This window comes from Anser cygnoides, chromosome 18 (genome assembly GCF_040182565.1).
Source record: "Anser cygnoides isolate HZ-2024a breed goose chromosome 18, Taihu_goose_T2T_genome, whole genome shotgun sequence".
In the NCBI taxonomy this organism is placed as follows: domain Eukaryota; kingdom Metazoa; phylum Chordata; class Aves; order Anseriformes; family Anatidae; genus Anser; species Anser cygnoides.
The window spans coordinates 2,070,414-2,097,793 of NC_089890.1; the positions used below are offsets into that span (position 1 = coordinate 2,070,414).

The 27,380-nt window shown below is 67.5% G+C and overlaps 3 protein-coding genes across 7 annotated transcripts; all 3 read left to right on the plus strand.

Moving 5' to 3' along the window:
• The first annotated feature begins 19 nt into the window (after nucleotides 1-19).
• LIMK1 (LIM domain kinase 1) lies at nucleotides 20-9,187 on the plus strand. 4 transcript variants are annotated; one of them, XM_066979571.1, is made up of 17 exons: nucleotides 20-176; nucleotides 2,693-2,789; nucleotides 3,123-3,215; nucleotides 4,468-4,606; nucleotides 4,779-4,888; nucleotides 4,976-5,182; nucleotides 5,690-5,795; nucleotides 5,875-6,059; nucleotides 6,160-6,343; nucleotides 6,540-6,626; nucleotides 6,866-6,997; nucleotides 7,089-7,148; nucleotides 7,256-7,321; nucleotides 7,423-7,579; nucleotides 7,685-7,740; nucleotides 7,827-7,984; nucleotides 8,101-9,187. In XM_066979571.1, the coding sequence occupies exons 1-17, from the start codon at nucleotides 119-121 to the stop codon at nucleotides 8,285-8,287; spliced, it is 2,082 nt and encodes a 693-aa protein (XP_066835672.1). In that variant the 5' UTR covers nucleotides 20-118; the 3' UTR covers nucleotides 8,288-9,187. The 4 variants fall into 4 exon arrangements, with proteins under 4 accessions (XP_066835672.1, XP_066835671.1, XP_066835670.1 ...); XM_066979570.1 differs by lacking the exon at nucleotides 3,123-3,215; XM_066979569.1 differs by lacking the exons at nucleotides 20-176; nucleotides 2,693-2,789 and having other exon boundaries at nucleotides 2,814-3,215.
• Nucleotides 9,188-10,849: 1,662 nt separating this feature from the next.
• LOC136786598 (uncharacterized) lies at nucleotides 10,850-12,296 on the plus strand. The gene is made up of 2 exons (XM_066979572.1): nucleotides 10,850-11,814; nucleotides 12,044-12,296. The coding sequence occupies exons 1-2, from the start codon at nucleotides 10,854-10,856 to the stop codon at nucleotides 12,118-12,120; spliced, it is 1,038 nt and encodes a 345-aa protein (XP_066835673.1). The 5' UTR covers nucleotides 10,850-10,853; the 3' UTR covers nucleotides 12,121-12,296.
• Nucleotides 12,297-15,680: 3,384 nt separating this feature from the next.
• On the plus strand, nucleotides 15,681-26,995 carry SEPTIN4 (septin-4). Of its 2 annotated transcripts, none has more exons than XM_048068010.2 (12): nucleotides 15,681-15,833; nucleotides 19,894-20,187; nucleotides 20,356-20,449; nucleotides 20,523-20,609; nucleotides 21,693-21,816; nucleotides 22,055-22,189; nucleotides 22,285-22,402; nucleotides 22,711-22,812; nucleotides 23,125-23,221; nucleotides 23,353-23,515; nucleotides 25,226-25,325; nucleotides 25,577-26,995. In XM_048068010.2, exons 1-12 carry the CDS (start codon nucleotides 15,696-15,698, stop codon nucleotides 25,634-25,636), a joined length of 1,512 nt encoding a protein of 503 aa, XP_047923967.1. In that variant the 5' UTR covers nucleotides 15,681-15,695; the 3' UTR covers nucleotides 25,637-26,995. The 2 variants fall into 2 exon arrangements, with proteins under 2 accessions (XP_047923967.1, XP_066835496.1); XM_066979395.1 differs by having other exon boundaries at nucleotides 20,574-20,609.
• Nucleotides 26,996-27,380: the final 385 nt, after the last annotated feature.

Consider the following 27,380-nt stretch of genomic DNA (forward strand, 5'->3'; position numbering starts at 1 on the left):
CGGAGCCGCAGCGGCGGGGCCGGGGCCGGGGCCGGGGCCGGGGGCCGGGGGCCGGGGCCGGGGCCGGGGCGCGGGGCGGCGGGGCCGGGCCTGGCGCGGCGCGGTGCGGCGGGGCCGCATGAGGTTGATGCTGCTGTGCTGCACCTGGAGGGACGAGCCCATGGGGGAGGAGGAAGGTGCGTGACCCCGGCCCCGCCTGACTCAGCGCTTCCGCCGGCCTCCGCCGCCCGCCCCCCCCCCCCCCCGGCCCGGCGCTGCCCCCGCCCCGGGGCCCGGCCCGAGCCGGCCCCCCCCGCGGCCCCCATCCGGCCCGCGGCCCCCCCCCCCGGCCCCCTGTGCTCCCGCATCATCGCCCCCCCCCCATCCTCCTCCCGCACCCCCACATCTGTCCTTGCACCCCTCCCTGCGCCCCCCCCCGCCAGCCGGTGTCTCCCCCAAATCTTCCCCCGCGTGCCCCGTGCAGCCCGCGCCCCTCCTGCACCCCTGCATCCCCCCCTTCGTTCCCCATCACAGCCTGCAGCCCTACATCTGCATCCCCATCTGCCCCCATGCGTTCTCCCTGCACCCCGATCTCTCCCCCCGCACCCCCGTGCAGGCTGCACCCCCACATCTCCCCCTGCATCCCCCCCGCACCCCCAATCCACAATCCAGCCTGTGTCCCTCCAGCACCCCTGCATCCTGCGTGCACCCCGTATCTAGTCTGTGCTCCCCTGCACCCCCACATTCCCCTTTCCCCTTGTGCACCCCTATATCTCCCCCTGCACCCCCACATTCCCCTTCTGCACCCCCTGCACCCCCATATCTCCCCCTGCGCCCCCACATCCCCTACTGCACCCCTACCCTGCCTGCACCCCTTCTGCACCCCCGCGTCCCCCTTGCACCCCCATCAGCCCCCTCCAGCCTGACTCCCCCCTGCACCCCACGACCCCCTGCACCCCCATCTCCCCCCTCACCCCCCACCCAGCCTGCATCCTTCCCTGCACCCCGACATCCCGGTTGCGCCTCACATCCACTCTGCACCCCTGGACTCCTCACGCCCCCATCAGACCCGCTCCCCCGGTGCCTCTGCAGCCCTCACCATCCCGCACCTCCCTGCCCTGAGTCCTGCACCCCCCCGCTGCGCCCCACGCCACCCTGCAGACCCCCATCCTCCCCTGTCCCTGCACCCTGCTCCGGCCTGCACCCTTCCCCTGCATCCCTTCCAGTGCCGTCATCTTCCTCATCGCCCTTTGCATCCCTGCGTGCATCCTGTGATGCTCCTGCACCCTGGCTGCCCCGTGCCCCAGCACCCTCTGTACACCCCCTGCATTCTCCTGCACCCATCCTGCGCCCCCGGGGCCTCTGCAGGCAGCCCGCTCCCCGTGCAGCCCCCTGCAGCCCCGCGCTGCTCCTGCGCCTGTCCATCCCGCGTCCCTGCACCCCTCTGCATCCCTGCGTGTGCCTGCATCCCCCAGCACCCATCCTGCAGGCCTGTATCCCTGCATGTAACTTGGATCCACTGCACCCCTTCCATCCTGCACCCCTTCAGCTCCCTCCACACCCCCTTCACCCCCCCCACCTCCCTCTCTGCGCCCCTCCAGCACCCCGTCTTCCCCCTTGCATCCTCCAGCGCCCATCCTGCATCCCTCTGTATCCCTGCAAGCATCTTCTGCTCCTTGCATCCTGCAGCCCTTCATCCTTTTGCAGACTCCCCTTGTCCCCCCCTTCATCCCCTCCTGCACCCATCCAGCACACTTTTGCCCCCTTTTTCCCCTCTGCACGCCTCATTCACCCCTTCATCCCCCTGGCACTGTCCTGCACCCCAGCGTGTGCCCCCACATCCTTCCCCACTCGTGCCCCCCTGCCTGCCCAACACGAGCACTCAAGCATCCCCTCTGTCCCCGCTCTGTGCACCCCAAACATCTGTCCCGCAGCTGCGTCCTGCTGGGCCCCCCAGTCTCCCCACATCCCCCTGACCACTGGGCACCCCGACATCACCCCACCCCTTCCTCCCTGCACCCCTCTGCTGCCCAAAGCCCCCCCCATCCCCTTGCACCAGGCACCCCCACACCCCCTGCGTCCCCATCCCACCCAGTGTCCCTTGTGGGGACCCCCGCATCCCCCCTGGATCCCCCCACCCCAGGGTCACCCCTCCTGCCCCACCGGCATCCCCTGCCTGCCCCACACCCCCTCCCCGACTCCTGCTCCCCTTTGTCCCCCTTCCCCGTCGCCCTGTGCCCCTCCATGTCCCTGATGCCCTGCCAGCCCCATGGGGCCTGCGTCCTGATGTCCCCATGTGTCCCCTGCACCACCAGCCCCTGGTGCCACCCAGCACCCCGGGGACGTGCGCTGGTCCCCCTGGCATTGCCTCTGGGGGGGGGGGGACCAGGGGGCAGTGTCCCAGCCAGCCCCCTGCCCAAGGGACGGGGAATTTGGCCACGTCCTGGTGGCAGAGGTCAAACCCTGCGCCGTGCTCAGCCCTGTCCCCACATCCCCCCGTGCTGGGGACGTGAGCACGGTGACCTTGTCCCCGTTGCGAAGCCCGGGGATCGATCGATCCATCGATCGGGAGCTGGGGGCGGGTGGCTTCGGTCCCCGCGGGCACAGGGGGGGGCGGCGCGGGCAGCCGGAGCTGCGAGCCCGTGGCGTGGCCGTGCTCGGGCTGGGGACAGCGGCAGGGTGACAGCGGCAGGGTGACAGCCCTGTCCCCCAGGGAGCGACCTGCCGGTGTGTGCGAGCTGCGGCCAGGGCATCTACGACGGGCAGTACCTGCAGGCGCTGAACGCCGACTGGCACGCCGACTGCTTCAGGTGGGACCCGCGGCGGGGACACCGGGGACAGCGGGGACACCGCCGCCCGGGTGACAGCGGGCGGCCGAGGCTCTGCCACCCGCGTGGCGTCCCGCAGGGTCCCGGCCCGGCTTCCTGCCCCCCCCTTCCCGCCCGGGGGCCGCGGAGGGGCCGTGGCCGCGGGCTGATGTCACTGTCACCGGCCCTCCCCGCTTCCTCTTTGTCGCGCCCTCCCCGAGCCTCGAGCAGCGGGAGCCGGCGGGAGGAGGCCGGGCCGGGGGGGGGGGGTGGGGGGGCGGCCCGGACCGGGGCCGGAGTGGGGTGTGGGGGGGGGGGCTCGGTGGGGCAGGGCAGTGCCGGGCCGGGCCGTGCCGCCCGGTGCCGCCCCGTGCCGAGGATGCTGGCGGCGGTGCTGAGGAAGAGCCGCGCGCTGAGCGCCGGAGCCAAGTAAGCGGGGGGGGGGCGGGATGGGAGCCGCGCTCCTCCGCGGCCCCGGGGGGGCTCCTGACCCCCCCCCCCCCCCCCGGTGCTCGCACGCCGAGGCTGGGGCGGACGGGCGGACGGACGGACGGACAGACATAGGGGCGGCCAGCAGCCCCAGCGGAACCCGCGCTGCGGGGGCTGCAGCTGGATCCGGCCCCCCCCGCGCCCCGGCTTTCCGGCAGCCTGCGGCCTCCCCCCTCGGCCCCGCGGCGTGCGGGGGGGCGGGCCGGGCCGGGCCGGGACCGGGGGAGGCGGCGTGGGGAAGTTGAGGCGGGGGGGGGCTGCGGGCCGGCGGCGTTTGGGCCCCCCCTGGCCGGCGGTGTCCGTCCCCCCCCCCCCCCCAGTGGCACCCAGCGGCCGCCCCGTCGGGGCGCAGCGGGCGGCGGCAGCGCGGGGGTTAAAGGGTTAAAGGGGCGGGGCCGCCGTGGAGTCCTCGCGCGGTGACGTCACGGGGTGGGGAAATTCCGCGCCGTGACGTCACGCCGCGCTGGTGTTCCTCCTGGCCCCCCCGGGGGGGGGGGGGGGGGGGGGCACTGCGGCATCGCCCCCCCCGCACCCCCCTCCCCGCACCCCCCCGGCACCGCAACCCCCAGTGCGCGCCCCCCCCCCCCGTCCTGCCGCCTCCCGCAGGACCCCTCCCATCCGGGCCTGGATTTTGGGGTCCCCCCCTTTTGGCTGCGCCCCCCACACCCCCCCGCGCCCCGTAAATAGCGGGGGCGGCCGCGCCCTGAGTCACGTCGGGGCCGTGACCGTGAGCGGGGCCCCGGAGGGACCGGCAGCGGGTGGGCAGCAGCTGTGCCACGGACAGACAGACAGACAGACACACGGACAGACAGACAGACACATGGACACACAGAGACGGACACACGGACAGACAGACAGACACATGGACATGGACAGACAGACACATGGACAGACACGGACACATGGACAGATGGACACACGGACAGACGCACGGATACACAGACGGACGTGGACACACGGACACACGGACAGACAGACAAGGACACGGACACATGGACACATGGACAGATGGACCCACAGACACATGGACAGACACACACGGGCAGACAGACAGACACACAGACACGTGGACACACAGCCTGTGCCGGCAGCCAGGGGAAGGGGCGCGCCGTGGGGCTGTCACCCTGCGGTGCCGGTGCCGGTGCCGGGCACCCCGCGGTGTCCCCACGCCCCGTCCCTGTCCCCGCCGCAGGTGCTGCGAGTGCGGGGCGTCGCTGTCCCACCAGTACTACGAGAAGGATGGGCGGCTGTACTGCAAGAAGGACTACTGGGCGCGCTTCGGGGAGCTGTGCCACGGCTGCGCCGAGCAGATCACCAAGGGGCTCGTCATGGTAAGGCTGCGGGGGACATCGGGGGCGGCCCGCGGCGACCCTCGGCTGCGGTGACCCTCGCCCACGGCGCTCTCCGCGTGGGTCCTCGCGGCCGCCGGAGTTCCCCATTGCGCAGGGAGGAGGCCGGGGGTGGCACCCGAGGGTGCCGCGTGCTGACGGTGCCTGCCTGCAGGTGGCCGGGGAGCAGAAGTACCACCCCGAGTGCTTCAGCTGCCTCAACTGCCACACGTTCATCGGGGACGGGGACACTTACGCGCTGGTGGAGCGCTCCAAGCTGTACTGGTAGGTAGCGGCCGCAGCGGGCAGGGCTGGCGGGTCCCCATGTGTGTGTGTCGCCCCGTGCCCACCCCTCTCCTCTCGGCCCCGCAGCGGGCACTGCTATTACCAGATGGTGGTGACGCCGGTCATCGAGCAGATCCTGCCCGACTCGCCGGGCTCCCGCATCCCGCACACCGTCACCCTCGTCTCCATCCCCGCCTGCTCCGACGGCAAGCGCGGCTTCTCCGTCTCCATCGACCAGCACTGTGGCACCCAGGGCTGCGGCGCCGAGCACTCGCGCACCGTCCGCGTCCGAGAGTGCGTAGCCCCGTCACCGCGGCGCCGTGTCACCCCCTCACTCCCGGGGGTCGGGTCCCTTCGGCCAGTGGGAGCCACCCACTGCTAAGCCGTGTCGGGGTGGGAGGGTGAAGGATGGCTGTGACTGTGTGGTCCCGTCTGTGCGGGGTGGGGACGGTGGTGGCATGTCCCTGTCAGCTGGGGTGGCTTGTGGACGCTGTGCTGGCATGTCCCCAGCCGTCAGGGTGGTGCGGGGCGGTGTGCTGGTGTTCACCCATCTGCCAGCAGGGCTGTGGGTGTCCCCAGCGTGTCCCCATGTGCTCGGGGTGAGCAGGGTATACCATGTCAGTGTGTCCCCCTTGGGTGGACACACCGCAATGGGGTGCCATGCCGCAAGGGGTGACCAACAGGTCCACTCAGCGTGTCCCCAGCAAGCAGGGGTTGACCTCTGGGTGCATGCCTGCGTGTCCCCAGCCAGCAGGGACACAGCCATAGGGGCTGACCCCCTGCCGCACGCTGGCCCTGCAGGGTGGACCCGGACTGCATCAGCCCTGACATGAAGAACTCCATCCACGTGGGTGACCGCATCCTGGAGATCAACGGCACGCCCATCGGCCACGTGCCACTGGACGAGGTATGCTGCCCCCGTGCCCCCCAGCACGGCCATCCCGCGGGGTGCCCCCGTGCCACCCCCGTGTCCTCTGCGCCCCCAGATCGACCTGCTGATCCAGGAGACCAGCCGCCTGCTCCAGCTGACCATCGAGCATGACCCCCACGAGCCCCTGGCCCGCGAGTCGGCGCTGGCTTGCAGCCCCCTCCCCGACCTGCGCAGCCCCCTGCGCTCCCCGGCCCCCACGCCCTGCGGGGAGCTCGGTGCCATGCGCCAGCGCACCGTCATGTAAGGCCACCGCGCGTCCCCATCCCGTGATCCATCCATCCACAGCCGTGCTAACACCAGGGTGACCCCGCGTCCGTCCGTCTGTCTGTCCGTCCCGCAGGAGGAGCTGCAGCACGGACAAGTCGCCGGGCTCCAGCTCGGTGGGCTCGCCCGCCTCCCAGCGCAAGGACATCGGCCGCTCCGAGTCGCTGCGCGTCGTCTCCCGCGCCCACCGCATCTTCCGCCCCTCCGACCTGATCCACGGCGAGGTGTTGGGCAAGGGCTGCTTCGGCCAGGCCATCAAGGTGTGTCACCGAGGGGGGGACACCGGCGGCACCCTTCCCAATCAGAGAGCCCTTGCTGGCTGTGGGCAGCCACCGGTGTCATGAGCTTGGTGGTCTCATCTCCCCCGGCCCTGCTGTGGGGGGAGGATGTGGGCGATGTGTCCTGGGGGTGTCCCCGGAGGTGGGAGCCGGCAGCTCAGCGCCTGCCCTCTGCCAGGTGACGCACAGGGAGACGGGCGAGGTGATGGTCATGAAGGAGCTGATCCGCTTCGACGAGGAGACGCAGAGGACCTTCCTCAAAGAGGTGAGCGGCACGCGGCTCCCTGGGGGGGGGGGTCAAGGGACGGGGCTGTCCTTCCCCATGCCGGTGTGGGGCGTGGGGCACAGCGCAGGGGTGGTGCTGTGACGGGGCTGGGAGGGGGTGTGGGGATGGCCGGGCAGCTCCATGCCCATTCAATCGAGGGCAATTAGCACAGGGTCTGCCTGGGGAGCACGGGGGTGTCCTGGGGGGTGCGGTGTGCCTGACGGGTGCCGCACCCCCAGGTGAAGGTGATGCGCTGCCTGGAGCACCCCAACGTGCTGAAGTTCATCGGGGTGCTCTACAAGGAGAAGAGGCTCAACTTCATCACCGAGTACATCAAGGGGGGCACCTTGCGGGGCCTCATCAAGAGCATGGTGAGTGCTGGGGGGGAGCAGGTCGGGGGGCAGCTCTGTGCCCCCACCCCGCGGCAGGGCAGGACCCCTCCCCGCTTCCCTTTTCCCGCAGGACAGCCACTACCCCTGGAGCCAGCGGGTCAGCTTCGCCAAGGACATCGCCGCCGGCATGGTGAGCAGCCCCTGGGGACGGTGCCACTGGAGGGGTGGCTCTGTGGGATGGGTGCGGGTGGGGGTTGGGTGCTCCCCCCACCTGCCTTCATCCTGTCCTTCTCCCAGGCCTACCTCCACTCCATGAACATCATCCACCGCGACCTCAACTCCCACAACTGCCTGGTGCGGGAGGTAAGGCTCACTGCGGCTGTGCCACCAGCCTGGCCGAGGGGCTTGGCCCCAGGCGGCCCCGTGGGGCTGGCCCCACGCCTCACCCTCCTCCTTCCACCCAGAACAAGAGCGTGGTGGTGGCTGATTTCGGGCTGGCGCGGCTCATGGTGGATGAGAAGAACCAGCCCGAGCATCTCAAGAACCTGAAGAAGCCGGACCGCAAGAAGCGCTACACGGTGGTGGGCAACCCGTACTGGATGGCCCCCGAGATGATCAACGGTGAGCGGTGCGGGGGCACGGGAACAGCTGGGGCTTGTCCCCAGGAAGGGGACACCTGGGGACAGACAGGACGTGCGGTGTGACCTGACTCGTCCCTCCCTGCAGGGAGGAGCTATGATGAGAAGGTGGACATCTTCTCCTTCGGCATCGTCCTCTGCGAGGTGAGTGCCGCTGCCCCCGTGCTGTCCCCAGTGCCACCACGCTGTCCCCACTGGAGCCCATCTCTCCTCCCTCGCTCCCTCCCCAGATCATCGGCCGGGTCAGCGCCGACCCCGACTACCTGCCCCGCACCACCGACTTTGGCCTCAACGTCCGGGGCTTCCTGGACCGCTACTGCCCCCCCGCCTGCCCCCCCAGCTTCTTCCCCATCGCCGTCTGCTGCTGCGACCTGGACCCCGAGAAGCGGTGAGTGCTGGTGCCCTGCGTCCCCTAGCTCGGGGACATCGGGGTGCTCGTGTGGCCGGGGGGGCTGCAGGCACGGGGGGTGGCACACCACATGCCACATGTCCCTCTCTCCTCAGGCCGTCCTTCGGCAAGCTGGAGCAGTGGCTGGAAACCCTGCGCATGCACCTGGACATCCACCTGCCGCTGAGCTCGCAGCTGGAGCAGCTCACCCGAGCCTTTTGGGAGACGCACCGGAGGGGCGAGGGGGGGCTGCCCCCCCACCCTGAGCTCCCCGACAGAGCCCCCCACCTGCACCCCGTCTAATCTGCTGAGATGGGAGCCGCAGCCAGCATCTCCTCTGGCCCGGGGCCGGCCCCGGAGCCACCCTCGTGTCCCCTGTGCTCGCGCCCCATCCCTGGGAGCTGGCTCTCCCCGGGCAGCACAGCCTGCACGGCCCCCCCGGACATAGCCCCGGCCCCCCAGGAGCGAGGGGCAGGGGGGACATCCCCCCCTCCGCTCACTTGGTGACCACACGGCCCCCCGCTTTGCACGCTCGGGGGCTTCCCTGTCCCACACCCGCGTCCTCGCGGAGGTGCCTTGGGTTTCCGTGAACTTGCACTGCAACACAGTAGGGGCGTCCCCGTTCCTCCGTGAGAGGTGGGGGGCACGGTCCCTGTCCCCCCCCCCTCCCCACCGTCGGGCATCCTCATAGCGATGCCCCGGCTGTCCCCACTGACGCTGCTCCCGCCCCGTCCCTGCGGGCACAGCGAGCGGTACCTGCGGCGTGGGGACGGGCACGCGGCGCTCCCCACGTCCCCGCAGAGCTCCCCCCGTTCCCACCGCCTGCGCTGTGCCGTGACCACCACGTCCCCGGGGGGGCCCTGGGCTGAGCCAGGTCTCGGTGTGCCCGTGGGTGCGGGGACGTCTCGATCCCCTCGAGGGCCAACACGAGGGGGCCGCTCCGTGCGGTGCTTTTCATGCTCTTTATTCAGGTTCATTTTCTGTAAGATATTTAAAGAGAAGAGTTTGTATTATTTTTTCATACGATGTAGTTTGCCATTTGTCACTGCCTCAGTTCTGCTTTACCGAAGGATGAAACTGTGAAGCCTCTCCGCGCACTTTGCCCGGGAAGTCAAACGCGACGTCCTCTCCGGAGGCGGGAAGGGAACTCAAACTGTGATGTACCCCGGCCCTCGGTCAATAAATCCTTCCCCGCTCGCTGCCCGGCCTGCTTGGGACTCGCTCGCTTGCACAGGGGCTGCCCCTGCAAGGGGGGGCCCTCCGCCTGCCCCCCAGGACCCCTGAGCCATGTTCCCCTGTCCCCCCATGCCCCAGGGCTGGCCATGCGCTGCCCCTGCTCTTCCCAGCACCGAGCTCCACGTGCGGCGCCAGGCGAGGTGGCCACACACGGTCCAGCGCACGCAGCGGTGGCCCCCGTGTGTCCCTGCGTCCTCGCTGCCTTCCCAGCCCAGCTTTCGGTTGGCTTTGGCGTGTGTCCAGGGCAGTGACGGCTGCTTCCGTGCCGCTGCCTCAGCCACGCTCGGCTTCCCGAAGGCTTCTCCTTATCTGCGGGCACCAGCTGGAGAAACGTCTCCGAGGGCCACCATTGTCAGCCCAGGGTGTGCCAGAACCGCCTGAGGGGACAAGGGCAGGCTGCAGCGTGGGCACAGGGCCACGTCCTTCCTGGGGGAAGGAGAGGTGGTGGCATCTCATCCTTGGGGATCTTCAAAAGCCACCTGGAGGTGGTCCAGGGCACCCTGCTGTGGGTGGCCCTGCTGGAGCAGGGGCTGGAACAAACGACCTCCCCAGGTCCCTGCCAACCTCAGCTATCCTGTGGCTGTGGGGTGCAGCCACCCTGGAACAGGTCCCCAGCTACGTGGTCATCCCTGTCCTGGGAGGGTTTCGAGACTTGGCTGGAGAAGACCTCAACCCCCAGGTTTTCTGTCTGCGAGCAGCATGGAGGGAGGTGGAGGGGATGGGGTGGTGACAACGGGGTGGCCCTAGGCGTTGCTGCAGCCAGGCAATGAGACTGCACAGCCATAAGGGAAAGGTAATCAGATCCAGGCTGGATCCGTGTGGATCACAAGGGAAACCTCGTGGTTTATTGCTCCAGTGCTGCCCAGAGTCAGGGCCTTCAGAGCCGTGGCAGCAGCCCGTCCCCTCCGCTGCGTCCCTGGCCATTCCTTCGCTAAAGGGGCACCTGGGGGCGTTGAGGGGGGAGATGGTGGCTGCATCCCATGGGGCAGCCTGAGGGCACCCCCAGCCAGGTCCTGCATCACCCCCGTGCCCCTGGTCACCCTGGTGAAGGAACAGGAGCGCCTGGTGCCCTTGGTGACATCACGCTGCGCCGCTTCTCCGCTCCAGGCACAGGACACCATCGCCGCGGGCAGCCGGGCTCATGTGTGCCCTCCTCCCCGGGGACTGATTTCAGCCAAGCCGCGGCCGTACCCCGTGCAGCCCCATGGCCCCGAACCCCCTGCTGCCGCCAGACAGTGACACCACGCGGGACCCCTCGGCTGCTGTCCCCCAGCCTGGCAGCGCCTCCACCGCAACCCCACAGGTCCCCGAGTCCCCCCGCAGCCTCTCGCCCTGCACGGTGATAGAGCTGCGGAGCGGGACGTGCCCGCTGCAGCCAGTGACATCGGGTCACTTGCTGGTGGCCCTGCAGAGTCCCCTTGGTGCCCGGCGGGCGGGAAGACAAGCGAGAGCCAGCGGCCAGCCGCAGCCTGGACCAGGGCAGGGACAAAGCAGTGGCCACTCGGTCACCCCCCTGACAAGCAACTTGTCTCAGGCAGAGCCGCCAGCTGGGGGCTGCCCCCCGCGTGACACCCAGGGGGCCCCGGCACGGCCCCGGTGCCGCCGCAGCAGGGCTGTCCTCCTTAGGGAGCAGATGACCCAGACCGAGCCCAGCACGGAGGTTTTGCCACCCCCGCGGGTTGATGTGAAGACCCAGCTGCCCACACCCCCAGCCCCGCAGCGAACCCCCCCTGCTGCCCACCCCACCAGCAGCTCCCCATCCCCACCACCGGCACCACGCAGCCCCGCGGCCATCGCTAACACCGAGCCGTCCCGCAGGGCCACGCAACAACCCAGGGACAAATCCAGCTACCGGTGCATGCTGCACCGGGCCTCCCCCGAGCCTGGCACCACGCCGGGCTCCTCGCCCCTGGAGCCCCCGCCAGCCCAGCCCGGCACGGGGTCCTCAGCCCTGTGGGGGAGCAGGGGGGTGCGGAGGGCGGAGGGCCATGCCGAGGAGCAGGAGGAGTACCGCTGCGCCCTGCACCGCGCGGCCAAGCAGCTGTGGCGAGTGGTGGAGGCAGAGGTGGCCCACGGGGGCTACTGGCCCACGACACCTTCCCGGCCGTCACCTCCCATGAGGGACAAGGGCACCCAGACCAAACCCGTGCCCGTGCCCCCACACCCCACTGAGCGCTCCCTCAAGGACTCCCATGCCCCTGGTAGGGACTACCAGGGCCCAGCTGTCCCCCTGCCCCCAGGGCTCTCCAGGGATGTCCCTGCTGCCAGGGCACTGCCCAAGCCTGACCCCGACTCGGCTTGGTGGCCCCTGGTGCACCCAGAGCAGCAGGTGGCCCCGCGTCCCGTGTCCCCACCGATGAGGCCGAATGCCACCCAGATTGGCTCTTCAGAGCTGTGTGCCATCACTGAGGTCATGGCGGGCAGAGGTGGCTCCAGCAAGGACGTGGCCGAGCTGGCACCATGCGGCAGAGCCCCTGCCACCGCCGTCCCACAGGAGGTGACGTCCACGAGCTTCCCCTCCGGCTGTGACAGCGACGATGGGGACGTGGCAGGCAGGGAGCTGGAGGCCTCTGGACTTAGGACTTTCTTCATGGGTGAGTTTGGGCTGAACCTGCTGCGGCTGGGGTGGGAGGGAGATGTGAATGCGGCAAGAAGTGCCCCGGGAAGGACGTCAAGGATGTCCTCGTCCCCTCCGCTCCACCCTGGCCACAGGGATCTGGCCGGGGCACAGCCTGGAGGCTCTGCGGAGGGGACATTGCACAGGGGCAGTGGCCACAAGTTGCAGCTGGAGCTATCGCTCACTGCCCTTCCTCTCCATTGCAGATCTGGCCGACGAGAGGCATGCCGACCTCCTCTGGTCCCTGAAAGGTGAGGCCGGCCCCTCGTGGCAGTTTGTGTAGGGCCTACATAAACACAGCGTTCTGATCCCAGCTATATAAGCTCAGGTCCCTCGGCCACCGGGCCCGGGCAGGCTGCAGGGCCCTCTCTGCTGCCGTTTCAGCTTCCCCACCACATCGCTGCCTCCCTGCCCCTCTCTGCGGCAGTGACACACCGACACACCGTGCCACCCAAACCGTGCCCTGTGCTGGCGCTGGCGTGGATGGGGGGTCTGGGGGGGCTTGGGGGGACATCCAAGGAGCCCTAGAAATCCTCAGCTGCTACTGATGGAAAAACTTGCTTTTCCTCTCTCTGGCTGTTGTCCTCTGCCTGCTCCGGTGCCGACCCCTCCCTGGCTGTGGCTCCAGATGCAGAGGTAAGTGATGGCCTGGCTGAGGTGACACCGGGTGCTGCCAATTCCCCACTGCCACTGCGTCCCCAAACCGGGGAGGGGAGGGGTCAGCACCATCTGCTGAACACTTTGCAGAGGATTTTTGGGGGCCAATGGCATGTGATGAAGTGTGGGAAGGCTCAGGGGGTGGCACAGAGCTCACCCCATGCCTGATCCCCCAGAGGACCCGTGCCCTGGTCCGGAGCTGGCTGCAGAGGGGCAGCCTGAGGGGCTTGGCACAAGGATGTGGAGATGCCGGTGTGTGGGTTTGGGTGTCTGCGAGACCCTGGTGCAGTGTTTCAGGGGCTGTTGGTTGCCCTGCAGGGATCCAGCACAGGGAGCGACCCAGGCACTTGGGTGGCACCCCGGGGTGCACAATGCGGCTCATCCTCCTCACGCTGGGAAAAATGAGTGTGCTCCCAGCCTGGACGTTGCTTGGCTGTCTCAGGGGGTCTTCCGAGGCTGCAAAGTGCCGTGGGCACGTGTCGGCATCCTTCCAAGGCTGTGTCCTGTGGGAAGCACTGGGAAGTTTGCTTTGAGCCCTCAGGGATGGCTAGGTGGTGACCCCGGCAGGCATTCCTCTGCCGAGCCTCCGTGCTGGCGAGGCCCCAAAAAATGGACCCGTTGCAACAAAAACAGCTAAAAATAAGTGGTTCTCACGGAGGATGCTGTGAGCAGCTTCGCAGCCTCTGAACCTGCCAGTGTGAGAGGAGGGGGCTGACCCTGTGGCATGGGCACTCAGCCCAGGCCCCGTGTGCTGTGCATGGGTGGGCTGGGGGCAGCACCCCCTTGGGAAGCCCACCGAGGAGCCAAGGACCTGTCTCGGTGCGGTGCTGGGGGAATGGGAGCAGAGAGGAGGGTGTGGGTGGGGGGAGCGGGCAGGCAAGGGGTTAACGGCCCCACGCCCGCCGGATGCAGCATCCTGGGATGGGCTCTTTCCATCTTGTTTTGGTTTGGAGGAATAAAAGCTTTGGCAGCGCATAGCCTCTTCCCAAAATAACTCAGCCTCCCATGATAATTATAGAGCACTGGCCCTTGGTAGAGGCTCGCTGCATCTTCCCTTCCCAGCCAGCACCCGGCTGCTGCTGCTGGCCGGGGTGAGGGAGGCCGGGGTGCTCGGGGTGCTTTGGGGACCGCCAGCCTTCCTCCATGTCACTGCTGCTCCTTCTGTGTCATTCCCCACCAAGAAAAATGCAGCTGGCCCAGGCCAGCCAGTGTGATGGGGACATTACCACCGCTGCGTCCCAGAGCTGCCCTGCTCTCACGGGGAAAATGCACAAGACAACCCAAAAGGCCCCATTCCCCGCCGTGATGTGGCCGTGTTGGGCACACTGAGCACGCTTTCTCAGCCAGGCACAGACAGAGCGTCACCCCCTTTAGCTCCAGCTGCCACGACGTAGCCTGGGCTTGCCCCCCTGCATCCCCCTCCCACTTCACAGCTGATCCCTTCAGCTTTTAATGCTCTATTTAAAGCCCAGGCTGCAGCTCTGCAGCCACATCCCACAGCCCCCGCCAGGCACCGGGCTCCTTGAGTGAGGCCTTGGCCAAATTCCCACTGCTGGAAGTTGCGCGCATCGCCTGCTGGCCTGGCTGAGCACGGCCAGCTCATCACAGCAGTGCCCGGCTCAGTGCCCCCCCATAGGAGCAGCTGCTCCTTGAAGGGCACCAGGAGACAGGGATGAGCTCCTGGAACGTGTAAGTGAGTAATCCCCAGTAATGCTGCCTCTCAGAGGAAAGCGCTGCTGTGGGGATTAGGGATTTAAGCATCCATCCTCCCCTACCTGCCCCTGCCTGCCCCTGCCCTGCTGCCCACTGCCCGCTGCCCCAGATGGACAGGGCCCGGGCGCTGCTCGGGCTCCCACGTGCCCGATTGTGCCTCTGTGGGCTGTTTACAGGAAAAAAAGTGAGCACGGTGCATGGAGCCATCTGGCCATGGCCCCGCAGCATGGAGGGGGTGAGGCCCTGAGCAGTGACAGTGCTGGGGGCAGAGCTGTGGGAGCGAGATGGTCCCGGCCTCTGCCTGGGGCTGGCTCCGGCTTTGCCTCCAGCTGCTGCTGGCCAAGCCCCCCGCTGCCCCTTTCACGGCTGGGAACACAAGCACCCCATGAAGCCCCGGCCGCTGTCTTGTGCCAGTGTCCTCCCCTGCCCTCCATGGGGACAGGAGGGACACGGCCACGTGCCACCAGCACTCACTGCAGGGTCCCATGGCCGGGAATGTCCCCAAAAGCAGCTGCCTCCAACTCCAGCACTGTTTTGGGACAGGGACAGGGACAGGAACAGGGACAGGGACAGGGACAGGGACAGGGACAGGGACAGGGACAGGGACAGCACAGAGCAGGCTGTGATTTTGCAGACAGAGCCGCAGGATCCAGTGCCTGGTGCCCGGTGTGTGATGTGTGGTGCCAGCTCCCAGCAACAGTTGTGCAGCTCCCAGTATGCAGACTGGTACCAGTGCTGGTACCCAGTGGCCAGTACCCTGTAGCTGGTGTGCAGTGACCAGTGAGCGTTCCCCAGCACTCGGTGCCTCCTGCCCAGTGTTCGGTACCGGCTGGGCAGTGCCTGGTACTGGTGGCAGTGCCTGGTGTTGCTGCCCTGGTGCTGGGGCTGTTCCCTCCCACCCGCACCAGTACCAGGTGCTGGTGCCAGTGCCTGGTGCTGCTGCCCTGTGCCCGGTACGTGGTGCTGATGCCAGTGCCCAGTCCACGGTGTCGGTGTGCTGTGCATGGTGCTGGCGCTGGCACACAGTTCCCAGTGCCTGGTGTTGATGCTGGTACTGGTGTCCAATGCCCCGTACCAGTGTTGGTGCATGGATCCCAGTTCCCAGTGCTGGTGCTGATGCCAGTGCCTGGTGTTGGTGCCAGCATTGGTACCAGTGCCAGTGCCTGGTGCTGAAGCCAGTGCTGATACTGGTGTCAGTGCTCGTGCCAATGCTGATACCAGTGCTGATGCTGGTGTCAGTGCCGGTGCCAATGCTGATACCAGTGCTGATACTGGTGTCAGTGCTGGTGCCAATGCTGATACCAGTGCTGATACTGGTGTCAGTGCTGGTGCCAATGCTGATACCAGTGCTGATGCTGGTGTCAGTGCCGATGCCGGTGCCCAGCGCTGCTGCTGGTGCTGCCAGTGCCCGTTTTCCGGTGCCCGATTCTGACGCTGGTGCCGGTCCCGGTGCCGAGCACTGGCACTGATGCCGGTGCCGGTGCATTGATGCCGGTGCCGGTGGCGGTGCCCGGTGCCGCCCCGCCCCGCCCCGCCCCCGCCGCTGCTATTTCTGCTCATCCCGGCGGCGGGGCCCGGCCGTGCCGCTCGGCAGCCGCCGCTCCCGGACGGCGCCCGGCAGCCATGGTAAGGCCGGGGGGGGGACGGGGACGGGGACAGGGACAGGGACAGGGACAGGGAGGGGGCCGCCCGGGGCCGCCTCCCCGCTCCCGGTGCCCTCCGTGAAGGTGACGGCGCCGCGGGGGCGGAGCGGGCCGGGAGCGCCGGTGCCGCAGCGGGGCCGGGGGGGGGGGGGGGCGAGCCCAGTGCGGCCGCACCTGCCCGGGACCGGGGGCACGGGGTGGGGAGCTGCACATCGCCCCCCCGCACACCGTGGCATCGGGGCGCCCCCCTCCTACCCCATCCCCGGAAAGCGGCACCTGCGCTCCCCGTCTGCGGCCCCCATCCCGGGCACCGCCGTAAGGAACGGGGGGGGGGGGGGCAGCGGCTGTGTCTGTCCCCCCCCCCCCTCCCCGCCCTTACCGGGGCCTTCGGCCGGTTCCCGGCAGCCGCTCGCGGTTGCGGTGCCGGCGGCACTGCCGGCCGGGCCGGGCCCTCCCGCGGGGCCGCTTGGAGCGGGGTCCCGGCGAGGTGCGGAGCCGCCAGGAGCCCGCCCGGCCCCGGCCCCGGCCCCCCCCCGCGGCCCGTCCTGCGCCCCGGCACCGCGCGTCCCCCCCGCGGGATCCCCGGGAGGCCGCGAGGTGCCCGCGGGGGGACCCCCGGTGGGAGCGATCCGCCCGTCCTGCCCGAGCGGCCGCCGTGGGAACGGGACCGGCGCATTCCTCGGAGCGGGACGCAGCGAAAGCAGGCGGGAGGGCGGCTGGCAGAGCGTGCCGACACCGCTCCTGCGGACCGTCGTCCCCAAAAGTCCCCGAATCGGCTTTGGGGATGGACGGACCCAAGGGACACCCCTGTCCCCCCCCCCGGGCAGGCTGCTGAGCCCCAGCTCCCGGCCCCGTCGGAGCCCCTTCAGGCTCTCAGCGCCCCGAATCTTCTCGTTTGCTCGGGGCCGTGGCGGCTGCTCCTGCGCTTAATGGCACGCGTCGAAACGCTGCCCCGGTTCCAGTCCGGGCAGGCCCCGCTGTCACTTCCAGGCTGCAGCACCCGAGGTGCTGCCGTGCACGCTCTCAGCCCGGGTCCCCCCCCAGGTAACTCAACCTGCTCCTAAAAGGTGCCCCGAAGGGACGGGGCTGCAGCTCCCGCACAGAGGGGCGCGTTGGGAAGCTCTTCTCTCTGCATGGCCACCCTGCCCGGGCCTGACCCCGCGCCCTCTTCGTAGGGTGCCCAGCACCCCGCTCCTCCATGGTTCCCCCACACACATCCAGGGGTGCTCCAGCCCCGGAGGTCCCAGCGACATGTGTTTTCTGCTCCCCCACAGCCTCCCCAGGCTGCTCAAGCTGAGCGATGCAGCTCAGGGACTCGGTTTCCCAACGGGGACGGCACTGATGGGGTGGGAGCTGGGAGCGAGAAACTCCGATTACAAGAGGGCGGCAGCAGGCAGGTCGCAGCACGAGCAGCCCAGGTGCTGGCTGCCCCAGGGAAGGGGCGCTGGGACAGCCGAGCCCCCCGCTGCTGCTCCTGGGAAAACCAGGCTTTGGTGGGGGGTGGTTACGGGGAGGGGAAGCCTCTCGCTGCAGTGCGGTGCGTGAGGAGCACCGGGGGACGTGGATGCTGGGGAGTGGAGGGGGTGGCACGTGGTGGGGATGAGGGCATCTGCGGCCCCGTCTGCGTTAGATGCCCAGCTGTGGTGTGTGCAGTGCCGTGGGTGGCACATCGGGGTGTCACCTTCAGGTGGGGCACGGCTGTGGGGACAACACCTGGCTGGGACACTTCCTCCCACCCCCTTGGGGACAGGGCACGATGCTGCCCCTGGGGACGTGGGGCTGGGGATGCTGCAGGTGCCTGGCAGCCCTCACCCACATCCTGGGTGCGAAGCCTCCCCGGAGCAGCTGTGGGAGGCTGCGGGGAGCAGCCAGGCGTGGAGATGCCAACGGTGGCTCTCCCAGCTCAGGCTGTGCTGCCCCAGTGCCCCGCCAACCTCACCCCGTGGCACCCTCGAGCTGTCACCGCACAGGATGGTGTGATGCAGGGTGACAGGCGGGGACAGGGCAGCCGGCAGCGGCTCGCATGTGTGGCGGGTTGTGTAATCCGCTTACGGGGCACGGCACACATAAATCCCAGCTTGCAGGTGGGCGCCGGCGTGGGACAGTCAGGGAGCAGCGGCACTGGTGCTGTGTGCGCTGCCAGGGCTCAGCCTGAGAGCCAGTGCTGGCGTTATGGGTTGTGGGTGCTGGGACCCGGCACAGGACCATCAGCCTGTGTTGGCCCCTCGCGCTTCGTCTCCCAGCTGCCCTCTGTGGCACAGGGCAGCGCTCTGGGGCTTTTTAGCACTTCCCTGGCTAACTCAGGCGAGTGAAGCTCCCGGCTCCACGCCTGAGCTGCTTCGATGCATCTCGACATGCATCAAGGCGAATCACCGTTGGGCTGATGGGGGAGACCCCCAACACTGACAGCTCGGGCTGCTGCCTCCGGCTCCTCCATGGGCTGTTAATGCTTTGGTTAACCCTTGAGGTTGAACACCGGCAGCTGAGCTGTGTTTCTCTGGGGATGGAGCTGTTTCTCTTGGGATGAACGTCCTCCAAGCTGTGTGCTCAGCCCAAGGTCTGGGGGGCTCAGGCAGCCCCATTTCCCCCTGCCTGCCTGTCCACCCCCTGGCCAGTGATGCTTCGCTGGTCCCTGACACCTCCAAGAGCCGCTCTCCTGCTCCGTAGCTGGCCAGGAGCTGGGCTCACTCTGCTCCCTGTGCCTGGAGGCTCCCCTCTTGTGCCCCCCACGCTGCCACTGCCCCACTGCACTCAGGAGGGCTGTGCCTGGGTGCCCCGGTGCCTGCACAGGGTGGAGTTATGCTAATGTGCTCCTGTCCCTCTCTGAGCCTCGGCGCAGCCCGTGCCACTCGCAGCATCTCCCAGCCGCGGTGACACCGGCTCGGCCATGGCCACCGGCCCTGAGCTGCAGCCTCTGCAGGAGGTACAGGGGGAGCATCGGGGGAGAGGGGGCAGACACAGGTGGGGGACACGGGGGGAGCCCCACACCCAGCTGGAGGGGGGCTGGAGAAGGTGCTGCAGCTGATGCTCTGTCCCCAGGGACACACTCACTGCAGGGAGGATGCGATCCAGCTTTGTGGAGCTTCCCTGTGCTGGGGTGTGGGGGCCTGGGCCACAAAGGGTTGCAGCCCCATGGGACAGAGCTGGGGCAGTGGGGGTGGGAATGCTCGGTGGCAGTGGTCACCTGTCCCCAGATGGGCAGGGTGTGCTGAGCGCAGCGACAGGGGGAGGGAGGATGCTGCGGTGTCAGGGACCTGCTGAGCGCTATTGACCTGCTGGGGATGGGGACAGCAAGGGGGATGAGGGGGAGTACCACCAGCCTGGCACTGCCATCCCCCATCCTGGTGGCCGTGGGGGTTCTGGGCAGAGCAGCAGCGTGACCTCGTTTCCAGCCCGCTCACCCGGCACTCCTCGCCTGGCCTCCAGCACGGCCGCCCTCTGCAGGAACATGGGGTGCAGGGGGACATGTGTGTCCCCATGGGGGGCTCTCACCTCGGTGCCACTGTGCAGGGTGGGAGCTCACCCCTGTCCCCAATATGGGGATCCCCCTGTAGGGTGGGATTCCCAAGGCAGTTTCCATGGGGAGCCCACGAGCAGACCCCTCTTTGCCTCCCAGCTCCATGGCTGCTGTCTCTCATCTCTCTTCTACCCATCCCCCTTCCCCGTGCTCCCTGCAGGCCATGGCACGTGCGGGGGCTCTGCCCACCCCAGAAGACCCCAGGCAGCGTGGGGGTGCCCAGGGCCTCCCCAGGGCCAGGGGTGACAGTCCCCATCCCTGCCCCCCAGAGCGTCAGGAGCCGGCTGACCTCCCCATGCAACAAGCTGTAAGCGCCCGTGCTGCGGGATGCACGGACCCTGCTGTCCCCACACTGCCCTCACACCTGTCCCGGGGCTGGCACTGTTGTCCCCCTCTTTTTTTTCCCAAGGTTTACCCCCCCTCTGCCTTGGGGGTGCATGAGGCTGGCTGTGGAGGTTTGGGGGTCCTGACGCTGAGCGGTGCCACTGCGGGCATCCCCTCCTTCCTCACCCCTTTTTCCCCCCAGATCAAGCGCTTCCTGAAGGAGGACTCGGAGGAGGCTGAGCTCACCCAGTTCCTCCGGGACTGTCCCCCCACCGACAGCCCCCGCAAAGTGGAGCCCCCCGAGGGCAGGCGGGAGCCCGGCCACCCCCTCTGTGGCAGGGTCCCCACCGAGGAGCCCGCCGATGACAGGGACACCCGACCCTTCCCTCGCCCTCGGCCCCTGGATGCCCAGCAGCTCATCACGGCCCCCCCGCCGCCCAGCCCCTCCCGGCCGCGCAGCCCCTGGGGGCAGCTGGACCCCTACGACTCCTCCGAGGTGCGGTGGGTCCCGGGGGTGTGGGCGGGCTGGGAGGGGGGGACAAAGGAGTCACCGCAGAGGATGTGCCTGCCCAGTGAACCCAAGGGAACCCCTTGGGCTGCCTTGGGGGACACAGCCCCGGTGGGGAGAGCAGCGTCCCCTGTCCCACGTCCCCTCTCCCCGCAGGACGACAAGGAGTACGTGGGGTTTGCCACGCTCCCCAACCAGGTCCATCGCAAGTCGGTGAAGAAGGGCTTCGACTTCACGCTCATGGTGGCAGGTAGGGGCCTGGCGCGGTGGCCGGAGCGGGGACGGTGACCTGGGTGTCCCCTCACTGCTCCCCATCACCCCAGGGGAGTCTGGGCTGGGGAAATCCACCCTCGTCAACAGCCTCTTCCTGACAGACATGTACAGGGACCGCAAGCTCCTGAATGCCGAAGGTAAGGACAGCCTGCACCTGGCACCAGGCGGCAGCTGTGAACACCCCGATTGCTGTGGGGAGGGGACACGGATGGGTTTGGAGGGACATCTCCATCTGTTCCCCCCCCCCCCCCCAGTGGCTGGCAGCTCTTCTCCGCACCCAGCTGGGCTCATCCGGTCCCTCACACCCGCGTTTGTCCCTTCTGGGCTTCCCCAAAGGCAGAAGCAGGCGTGATGCTTTGCCAAGGCAGCGGGGCCCCCCAGTACAGTGCCCCCCCTGCCGGGCTTTGTCCTGGGCTGCAAAGCAGAGGGGGAACAAAGCCCGGCTTGTTGGGCTGGGGACAGTCGGGGTCCGGGGCGCAGTGCCACGTGGACGGCTCCACTTCAGCTGCGGTGGCCATGCTAATTAAAAATAGCCCGAAGGGTCCAGATCCCTGCGGTTCGGGGGGGTTATTGGGTTTGTTTTGGTTGCCAGGAGCAATTTTCAGCCTAAATGAACACACGCGGCCACATGCATGCAGAGCGATGAGAGCATCCCTGGGGCGTGGGGATGCAGGGACACGGGGCGTGCAGGGGGGCTGGGGGTAAAGGGTTATTAAAACACACAGTCATGGGGCTGTGGGGTCACAAAGGGGTGCAGGGAGCTGAAAATGCTCCCAAGGTGATGCTCTGGCAGCCCACCTTCCTCATCCTCATGCTGCCCTGGCTGTGTTCACAGAAGGAGGGCTCCTGTTGGCTTCTGAGTTTGAAAGGCAAAAGCAGCTGTGGGCAGTGAAGTGCTTGGGTTTGGTGGACAAGGCGACCAGGAGCTTGGGGACACTGGGAGCTGGGAGGCATCCTGTGCCCCCAGGGGCTGGATGTGAGCCCAGGCTCTGCTCTAGCACAGGGAGAGCAGCGCCTTCAGGCTGGGGCTAGGCTGGGGTGGGTGCCCTGCTTGGTGCTGGACAGATGCTGTCACAGGAGGTGAAGGCATGGCCACTGGGGAAGGGTGAGCGTGGTGCTACCGTGGCTGTGCCCACCGTGTGTGGAGATGAGCACGTCCTGCTTGTCCCTGACCCTCGCCCAGGGTGCCCGCGCCGTCCCCGTTTCTCCTGCCCTTGCAGAGCGCATCACGCAGACGGTGGAGATCACCAAGCACGTGGTGGACATTGAGGAGAAGGGCGTCAAGCTGCGCCTGACCATCGTGGACACGCCGGGCTTTGGGGACGCCGTCAACAACACCGAGTGGTGCGGGGAGAGGGACGTGGGTGTGCTGGGGTGGCCCTGGGGACAGGGAGCACCGCTGGGGGTGCGAGTGGCTCCGAAGCAGGGACGCCCCACAGTGCTGTGGTTTGTGCAGCCCCTGTCCTCGGGACGCTGAGCCCTGGGAAGTGGTGTTGGGCTCGGAGATGTTGGGGTTGGGACGGGGGAAAGCCCGTGGGGGCTCCAGTGGTCACCCCCCCTGCCAGCCCTCCTGTTCCCCCAGCTGGAAGCCGGTGGCTGACTACATCGACCAGCAGTTCGAGCAGTATTTCCGCGATGAGAGTGGCCTGAACCGGAAAAACATCCAGGACAACCGCGTACACTGCTGCATCTACTTCATCTCGCCTTTCGGCCACGGGTAGGGGCAGCCCCCCCCTTCCCTGCCTGCCCGAGGCCGTCAGCAACACCAGGGGGTCAGAGAAGGGACTTGGGGCTCACAGGGCTCCCCCACAGCCTCCGGCCCCTGGATGTGGAGTTCATGCGAGCCCTGCACCAGCGGGTGAACATCGTGCCTGTGCTGGCCAAGGCGGACACCCTGACGCCCTCTGAGGTGGAGCGCATGAAGAACAAGGTGAGGGGGAGCTGATCCTGCCTGGGGCTGTCCCCTCACCTCCCTCTTGCCTGGCGGTCCTTCCCATCCCCTGCCTGGGCTTTGTCGTGGAGCATCCCCCGTGCCCCCAGTACTGATGGTCCCCAGGGTCCCGTCTCTCTGGGGTGGTGGGGGTGTCCATGACATCCTGCCCCCCTCCTGTGGGGGACAGGTTTGCTGGGTGCGTGGCTGGCCCCTGGGGGACACCGGGAGTGTGGCCCTGCCCGTGGTGCTTCCTCACCCCCTTTCCGAGGGGCAGAGCCCAGTCCTCACCCAGGCTGTGTGTGCAGATCCGCGAGGAGATCGACCACTACGGGATCCGCATCTACCAGTTCCCCGAGTGCGACTCGGATGAGGATGAGGAGTTCAAGCTGCAGGACCAGGCGCTGAAGGTGGGTTGGGCCCCTGCAGCCCCAGGGCCGGGGGGAGCACATTGTCCCTGGTGCCAGGCAAGCCCTCTGGCAGCCCAGCACGGTGGGTTTGGGATGTATCGCACGGGGCTGGACGTCTCCCTGAGCTGCTGCCACCTGTAGCTCGGTAGGATGGAGAAACCCTGCTGTGAGCTCTGCCACCCCACAGCCAGGGCTCTGGGGCATCTTGGCAGAGCCGTGCTGGGTATGGCCAAGGTGATGTGGGTGGGGGGATTTGGACCACGGCAGCAGGACCGAGTCCTGCTAGCTATAACCCTCGCCATCCTCTTGCAGGAGAGCATCCCCTTCGCTGTCATCGGCAGCAACACGGTCGTGGAGGCCAAGGGCCGGCGCGTCCGCGGGCGCCTCTATCCCTGGGGCATCGTGGAAGGTAACACCATGGGGGGACCTGTCCCTGCAGGGACGGGGACATCGCGCACCCCTTCTCCGTCCTGTGGTCCCCACGCTGGGGGTTTGGGGAGGGGGGCTGGTGGGGCCCCCTGACCCCCGTCTCCCCCGCAGTGGAGAACCCGTCCCACTGCGACTTCGTGAAGCTGCGCACCATGCTGGTGAGGACACACATGCAGGACCTGAAGGACGTGACGCGGGAGACCCACTATGAGAACTACCGCACACAGTGCATCCAGAGCATGACCCGCATGGTGGTGAAGGAGAGGAACCGCAAGTACGGGGCTGGGAGTGGGGCTGGGCTGTGGGAAGGGATGGGGCAGCCTCTCTTCTCCTTGGGGTGGCACTGGGGTGGCCTTTCCTTGCTGGCTGGAGGGGTTGGTGGGGACCCTTTTTCCCCACGGGCTCTGGGGCCAGAGCAGAGCGAGCAGCTGGTGCCAAGGCTCTGCCCTCAATGCCCACCAGACTCACGGTACTTGCATCCCCTTCAGAATCCCCAGAATTCCAGGGGTGACCCCAAAAAGTAGGTGCCCCATGGGGCTGGCTGCAGAGCCCTCGCCATTGCAGTGCGGGGGCTTGGTGGGTGGCTTGTGCTTTGCTCGCGGGATGGTCATGGGTGGCAGTCGGGAATGGCTGGCGGCGGTGATGGGTGCCTAAACTCGTCTCTCCATGCACGCTGCGGGAGAAGGAGGCAGCCCTCCATGCTGCGGCTGTGCTGTGCCGACTGCTCTGCAGACTGAGCCAGGGACGTGCTTGTCCCCTGCTGCCACCGCTGCCTGCGTCCCCCGGCCCCTCTATAAAGTGCTTGCTGGTACCCAATGCTGTCTTGGTCCTTCTGTGCCTGCAAGGGCTCTGCAGGAAAGTACCGGGAGGGCTCCTGGGGACTGCCAGCCCCAGGCCACCTGCCCATTGCCCAGATCAGCATCTAGTTGCCCGCTGTCAAGCTTCCCGTGGCTGGGGGCATGGTGCTGGCAGTGCCCACGACGCTGGGAGGATGCAGTTCCCCTGCAGAGCTGTCACTGGGGCCGCCCAGCTCACCCAGACATGGTGGGGTTGCAGGGACCCTGCCTGGCACTGTCACCCAAGCACCCACCTCCAGCAGTGCCCAAGGGGTCTGCAGGCACTCATGTGTTTGCCACGGCCCCACTGTGTCCCCATCTGGTGGCACCCAGCTTTCCCAGCCGAAGGGAGGCAACCCCAAACTGGCGTGATGCTAGCTCAGGGTGCGGGAGGCAGCTGGGTGCCTGTTTTAGGAAGGTCCCTCAGGGGGGTGCCCTGGGCTGGTGAAGCTGCTTGGCCCATGCTTGGTGCCAGCTCCAACCTCATCTCGCTGCCTGGGCTGGAGCTGGAGCTCACCACCATCCCTGTGGCTCCAAAATTCCCCCTGCCACTGTCAGGAGCCGTGCTGATGGGCAGTGATCTCCCAAACAGATCAAAACTCAACCAGAAACCAGCCCCTGCCTTTGCATGCCCGCACTACCCCAGCACCGGGGGCAGCCTCCCTGCACATCAGCTCTGCCACAGCCGGCACCGCTCCCGCACGTCCCCGCACTGCGGGCACGAGGGTGACACGTGTGACCGCTGCGAGCGGCAGCGATGTCGCAGCCACGTGGTCACCGGCTGGGGCAGCGCGTGGCTCCCGCAGGGGCCCGGCCACCAGAGCTGGTCCCTCCCTGTGTCCTTGCCATGGGAGAAGCCATTGATCCAGCCCGCTGCGATGGGGTGGCCCCGGGCAGGATGCGCTGTACCACGAGTGCCTTTCCTGGATGATGCTCTGGAAAAGCAGCGCAGAGCTGCTGGGAGCAGGGACTGTGGCACAGCCCTGCTGTCTTCGGGGGCTGTGGGACACCAGGGGGCCAGCACTGTCCCCTTTGGTTGGCCCCAGCTCTTGTATGGGTCTGGGAGATGTTTTGTGAGTTGGGGGGGGAAGAGCTCGGTTTTGGAGGTGGGGGTGGGAACAGCCTCATCTCCTCTCTCTGCCCCACAGCAAACTGACGCGGGAGAGTGGGACAGATTTCCCCATCCCTGTCATCCCCCCGGTGCCTGATTCGGAGACGGAGAAGCTCATCCGGGAGAAGGACGAGGAGGTGAGCACAGGGCCCCCCGAGCATCCCGCTGTCCCCATGCTCTGCCCCCAGACCCAGCAGGTTACACCCTGCAGGTGGACTGGGGAAGCATTTGAGGGAAATCAGAAGTTTTCTCCCCAAAACACATCTCTTGATGATCCAGACCTGCCTGGAATGCTTGACCCAAATCTGTGTGCAGGGGAGGTGATGTGGCTGGGGGAAGCCCATGGAGGTGCCACCTCCCTGGTTGTCACCCCTTTGCTCTCTCCCAGCTGCGGCGCATGCAGGAGATGCTGCAGAAGATCCAGAAGCAGATGAAGGACTCCCACTAGCTCCATCCTCCTCGTCCTCCTCCGGCCGTGCGCCACGCGGATCAGAGATGTTTACATCACGCTCCATCCCAGCCAAGTTGCGAGACTCGGTACCAACAACACCTCTCACCTTAAGCTGCTGCGGTATCGCCTTATGGACCTGGGCACCGCGAGGGACGGGGTGCCCAGCCCGGGGGTCCCCCAAACCCTGTCCCGGCCACCCCTGCACCCCATGGGCTGGGTGCAGCTTTGTCCCCAGTGCTTCGGTTCCCCCTCTGCAGGAGTTCCCCCTCGGGCCCCAGCCCCGGGTATCTCCCAGGAGGCCACCACCACCCTGCTCCCCACCTTGTGGCTCTTGTCCCTGTCACCTGGGGCTGCCTGCTCAGTGTAAAAGGAGATGAAAGGAGAGGACAGTCCCAGCCCTACAAAACAGGGGCCGCCCCACTGCTGGTTCCCTCTTTGGGAATGGAAGGGAAAATGTGACCGTAGGGGGACAGTGGGTCACTGAGGGGCTGGAGGGACAGCCACCACTTGGGCCTGTGGCCACCTCGGTGCCAGCAGGGAAGGGCCTGAAGCTTGATGGTGCCCAGCCCCATGTCCTGGGCATGTTCCCTCTCCCCAGTGAGCATGGTCCCAGGGGAGCACCCCCAGTCGGTGCACAAGGAGCCTTGGGGCTTCGCTGTCCCTGTAGAAAAATCCCTTGAACCCTAAGTCCCCGTGAGCAGAGACCGCCCCTGATGTTGGCCCTATAGAGCAATAATCGCCCTCCCCTCCCTTGGCAAGAACATCGTCCCTCGCTGCCATTTCGGCCCCTGGTGCCGCTTGCTTCTCTCTTGTGTCCCTGTGCCCCCCCCAGGACGTCCCTGCCTGTGCTGCTTGCAGGCAGAGCGCTGCTGCCTGGCCCCAGGGGAGCCCCCCCAGCTCCCTGCTTCCCTGCGGGCAGTGGGGAAAGGCTGAAGGGGACGGCCAGGCTGTGGGGTGGGGGCAGAACTGGGGCACGGGGCCATGTCCCCTCCCTACCAGGGCCCAGGCCACCCTCTCAGGGTGGGTTTGAGCCCCCACGGTGTGGCTGGAGGTGTCCCAGGCTGGGTGGCACAGGGTGCTGGGGACAATGCCTGGTGGGTACCACCCGTGTCCCCGCATCGGCTGCAGCCTGAGGGCTCCCTCTGTCACCGCCCCGTGAGCAAGGACCTGCAGGCTGTGTTAGCGCTTTCCTTTTTTTATCTTGCTATTTTCTTACAGAAGTACCTACCTTTGCATGACGGTCATAGATGCATTTATTAAAGTATACAAAGAGTATAGGTTTATAAATTCTTATAGAGCTAGTGGAAATATTTTTAACCCCTCCACAAACGTTCTCAATAAATACGGCTGACCTGGCTTGTCTGCAACCATGTCTCACTTCCACAGGCCGCGTGCGGGCAGGCGAGGCATGAGGATGAGGAGGATGACCTCTCACTCCTGAATTCTTCTTCCCTGGAAAGGTGTCAGAATGGATTTTGGGGGGATTTCTGGCACCCCCATGCTGCTGAAACAGACACAGGGCACCCAGACAGGGGGTGGGAGAGCCCCAGCTGCCCAAGCCCCCCGGGACACAAGGACCAGTGCCCGGTGCTGGCTCGTCCCCTTGTCACACTGTGCTGTGGGTGCTGCTGGCACTGGGCACTGCTGGGAACCCCTGGGGCCTGAGCTGGGAGCATCTGCCCCACACGGTCTGCTCTGCCCCCAACCCCCCATGGCACATGGCGGCTGGATCACCCCTATG

What these genes read in the sequence shown, in the direction of transcription:
- LIMK1 (XM_048067923.2), top strand. Translation starts at nt 4,160, where the DNA reads ATGGACAGACACGGACACATGGACAGATGGACACACGGACAGACGCAC. An exon ending in ATGCGCCAGCGCACCGTCAT is followed by an intron (nt 6,060 to 6,159) that starts GTAAGGCCACCG and finishes TCCGTCCCGCAG; the next exon opens with GAGGAGCTGCAGCACGGACA. An exon ending in ACAACTGCCTGGTGCGGGAG is followed by an intron (nt 7,322 to 7,422) that starts GTAAGGCTCACT and finishes CCTTCCACCCAG; the next exon opens with AACAAGAGCGTGGTGGTGGC.
- LOC136786598 (XM_066979572.1), top strand. Translation starts at nt 10,854, where the DNA reads ATGACCCAGACCGAGCCCAGCACGGAGGTTTTGCCACCCCCGCGGGTT. An exon ending in ACTTAGGACTTTCTTCATGG is followed by an intron (nt 11,815 to 12,043) that starts GTGAGTTTGGGC and finishes TCTCCATTGCAG; the next exon opens with ATCTGGCCGACGAGAGGCAT.
- SEPTIN4 (XM_048068010.2), top strand. Translation starts at nt 15,696, where the DNA reads ATGCCGGTGCCGGTGGCGGTGCCCGGTGCCGCCCCGCCCCGCCCCGCC. An exon ending in ATCTCGCCTTTCGGCCACGG is followed by an intron (nt 22,190 to 22,284) that starts GTAGGGGCAGCC and finishes GCTCCCCCACAG; the next exon opens with CCTCCGGCCCCTGGATGTGG. An exon ending in GTGAAGGAGAGGAACCGCAA is followed by an intron (nt 23,516 to 25,225) that starts GTACGGGGCTGG and finishes TCTGCCCCACAG; the next exon opens with CAAACTGACGCGGGAGAGTG.